The sequence below is a fragment of the Dipodomys ordii genome, unplaced genomic scaffold (genome assembly GCF_000151885.1).
Source record: "Dipodomys ordii isolate 6190 unplaced genomic scaffold, Dord_2.0 Scaffold74, whole genome shotgun sequence".
In the NCBI taxonomy this organism is placed as follows: domain Eukaryota; kingdom Metazoa; phylum Chordata; class Mammalia; order Rodentia; family Heteromyidae; genus Dipodomys; species Dipodomys ordii.
This window is the reverse complement of record NW_012267290.1, coordinates 5,293,519-5,297,440: the sequence shown is the minus strand read 5'-3', so window position 1 is coordinate 5,297,440 and position 3,922 is coordinate 5,293,519. Positions and strand designations below refer to the sequence as shown.

Below are 3,922 nucleotides of genomic sequence, written 5' to 3'. Positions count from 1 at the left end.
CGAGGTGGGCGTGTGTCAGGAGGACAGTGAGGTGGGCGTGTGTCAGGAGGACAGTGAGGTGGGCGTGTGTCAGGAGGACAGTGAGGTAGCCCACATGGTGTGGCATGGCACCAAGGTGAGCCTTCTGTGTGTCAGGACGGCATTGAGGAGAGCCTGCATGTCTGGAGCGCACCAAGGTGTACCTGAACTTATAATGAATGATCTATTAACCGCCAATCATCTGTGGTGACCACCACACTCTGCTCCTGACTTATAGGACATGTTGAAGAACACCTCCAAAGGACATCCTGACCGGCTGCCCCTTCAGATGGCGCTAACAGAGCTCGAAACTTTAGCAGAGAAGTTAAATGAAAGAAAAAGAGATGCCGACCAACGCTGTGAGATCAAACAAATAGCAAAAGCCATAAATGAAAGATACCTGAACAAGGTTGACAGATTTGTTTCAGCCCTATATAGTAAAGTTATTTTTGCTTTGAACTAATCAGCCACTTACTACTGCTCATTTAGGTTAATGCACTTGGCCCAGAGTTTACCTGGGATGAAGGAGTTCAGGGTGGTGGCTGGGCTGCTGGGGAGTGACTGTTCATAGCCCTAGCAGGCTGGTGTTCTTTCTCAGGGAGAGCTAAATGGGATGACTCCATTCCTCAGATGGATGCATAAAGGCTCAGACCAACTCTTAGCTTGACTTTGTGTCCAGAATGCCACATGAAGTGTTTGGTTTGTACCTACCTGGGTGTGTGTAAGGTGTGTTTATCACAAAGAAGAGATGCAGAACAACAGGAAGAAATCAGTCCTTTGCCAAGCTGTTTCAATTTTGTATTAGCAAAAATGATTTTCCTACAGCAGCCTGCTGATGTGTGTTAGCTTACCATATTCCTGTAAGGCCTGGACCTGGGGGTGTTCCTCATTATGAGCATGTTAAATAATTGCATTCAATGTTCATTGTTGCTAAGGTCTCATGTACTTTTTCTCAGTAGAGATTTTTTTCCTACTTTATAATGACATCTAGTCATTAACTATGAGAACGTTGTGGCAATACATTTTCCAAATGATGTCTGTGGTTTGTGGCACTTAAAGCTGTTTCTCTCCGTGTTTGAAGGCTTGATAGCATGAGTGTGGAAAGTAAGCCAGGTGATGGGAGGAGGGATGCAGCATCTGGTTGTCACACAGATGTGTAGGCCAGGAAGGTACTGCCGAGGCTGGTGTCCAACTGCATGCCAGGGCAGGCAGACTGGAGATTTACCATCAGAAGGTCCGGGCCATCCAGGCCAAGGAAGCTGTTTCCTCATGGTACATTATTCTGAGCATAATGTGCCATATCGTTTTCTCAGCTGGCACAAAAGATTTTTCCAAGGATCTGGTGGTGTCCCTGTGATTTGGGAAACAGTGTGGCAGACATACATTTAGGTGCTGCTGATGTGCTTACTTGTGCTGGCTTTGGGAAAGTCAGTTGCGAAATAGTTCTCCAAGTGCACATGGCTGGCTCTAGTGAGTGAAGGAAGATGCATTCAGAGCAATAGAGCAACAAGAGGTGAGCAAGAGGGAGCATCCCTGCCCACCATGGTCTGCACTCTAGGAAAACCCCATCTAAAGAGATCTTAGATCCTTTCTTGCTTAGGGCAAATGCCAATGCTAATGTCTGTCAGGCATTGAATTTACAGTTTTGTTCTGAGCCTACATTACCTGTACATGAAATGTGAGCAGGAACATGTGGGTTCTCCTTAGTGAAAATAATCTATAAAATTTGATGCTGTAATTGATGTTTCTGTGAACTTCCCTCATCTCCAATTTGCATTTTTGGTGGTGGTTGTCGGTGTTTTTGATGTTTAGCTCCTCAGCAGTGGAAGTCGGTACCTCATTCGCTCCGATGATGTGATAGAAACAGTTTACAATGACCGTGGAGAAATTATCAAGACCAAAGAACGAAGGCTGTTCATGTTGAACGACGTACTGATGTGTGCCACCGTCAGCTCCCGGTAAGAACATGCCTGCATTCTGAGTCAGCCGAGGTGTCCTGTGTCTAAGGATGAGGAAGATTTTGTTGAGGTTTCCACTCAAGTTGAACTATCTGATGCTAAACTTAGTCTGTGACTAAGAGACCAAGGAAATTTATTTTTAAAAGACTCGGGTTGGGTTTGAGTCTCTGCTGATAGAAATTTGGTGCCTACAGGTGGACTTACTAAAAACCCAGGCTGGTATAATCCAGCTTCCCAAATCAATCTTGTCCTTTTTTTGTTTTTTAAGCTACTTCTTTATTTTTTTTAGGTAAGTGTTTTTCTTACATATTTAAATATATATATACATATATATATGTTCATATTTAGTGTAAACCAAGAAAACAGTCAATGCCCCATTGATTCTTTAACTTAAAATAATTTGACATCAGACTTGTTCTCCAACACCTAAAGACAGTAGCAACTGAGGATATCTGAGAGGGTAAAGTGTTCAAATATAGCTCATGTGTAAGGGATTAGGTTTAAAATTAAATGTAGTGTTCTTGCTGCTCACTGAAATAGTACAAGCTCAAGTGGGGCCAGCTTATAATGTTTGCAATTGTCAGTTGTTAGACTTCTCAGGAGTTTTGGAAGCTGCTTGCCTAAAATCTTAAGATGTTTTAAATGATTTCTGGGGGAGTGTTTATACCACGTAAGTTGGATGCAGGCCCTGTCTGGAGAGCAGACTGGGAAACATTCCCATTTACCACTGTCATGTGATCTGTCTTTTATGCCGCCCTTCTTGCCCTGACTGGTAGAATCTGAGCAAAGAAGAATCAACCTGCTGACACTTGGCAGTTCATACTATGGGGTTCAATTCTACAGTGTTGACTTACAGCTCCATTCTAGGTCCTCTCCTCACTAACCCCTAGGAATCTGATCTATAAGCCAAAAGGAAGAACAGTAGTTACAACGTAACTGTGATGATGATAAGACTGCTGGCACAGACCCCACAAGCACAGTGCCCTCACCTAACTGCCCTCAGTGGTCATAGTGCCTGCAAGCACAGCACCCACACCCGCTGCCCATGGTGGTCACACAGTGCCCTGCCATCTCTCCGCGGTGGTCAGCCCTTCTACTTCTCAGCATCTTCCCTTGCTTGTAACAGCTACAAAAGTCTGCAAAATGTACCTCTCAGTGGTCCTTCTCTATTTGAAAATGGCTCAGCTATTACCATAGTGGCCTTAGCAGCGGCCAGCCTCTGGGTACTGTGTGTTTTTACTCTTGTCTGAATGTGTAGAAAGAAGTCAGTGACTTTCTGGTTTGGGGAGGTGACTTTTGAATGCTTTTCTGTGCTCCATATTATAATGAAAGCACATATAACATATTTTTCCACTTAATTTCTATAGACCCAGTAAATATTTTAACCATGGAGTATAATGGTATGGTTTGATCCTGTTAAAATAGTTACAATGTAAGTATATAGGAAAGAACAGATTTTGCAATTAACATTATGAAGCAATCAGTATTTCTGTCTGCATGGAATATTTTTCCTACGTGTTAATTTCTTGGGATAACCTGAGTCAGGGTCCTCAGTGGGCAGTGTCAGCTCTTTCCCTGTGAGTTTCCATGGGAAGGCCTCCTGGTTGCCAGCTACCAGCTCCACCTGGGGGATCTGGAGACACCTGTCACCGAATTCTCCCAGGGGGCCTGAGACACTGGTCACCTAGCTCTACTGAGATACTGGTCGTCTAGCTCTCCTGGGGCCCTGGTCACCTAGCTCTCCTGGGACCCTGGTCACCTAGCTCTCCTGAGACACTGGTCACCTAGCTCTCCTGAGACACTGGTCACCTAGCTCTCCTGAGACACTGGCCACCTAGCTCTCCTGGGACCCTGGTCACCTAGCTCTCCTGGGACCCTGATCACCTAGCTCTCCTGAGACACTGGTCACCTAGCTCTCCTGGGACCCTGGTCACCTAGCTCTCCTG

The 3,922-nt window shown here is 45.0% G+C and overlaps 1 protein-coding gene across 1 annotated transcript in view; it reads left to right on the top strand.

Moving 5' to 3' along the window:
- The window catches only part of Arhgef10 (Rho guanine nucleotide exchange factor (GEF) 10), a 79,635-nt gene that overhangs the window by 51,136 nt on the left and 24,577 nt on the right, over positions 1-3,922 (top strand). Inside the window, exons 16-17 of the mRNA XM_013024217.1 lie at positions 257-427; positions 1,831-1,976. Of these exons, the coding sequence (XP_012879671.1) occupies positions 257-427; positions 1,831-1,976 (317 nt within the window). The remainder of the gene's footprint in view (positions 1-256; positions 428-1,830; positions 1,977-3,922) is intronic.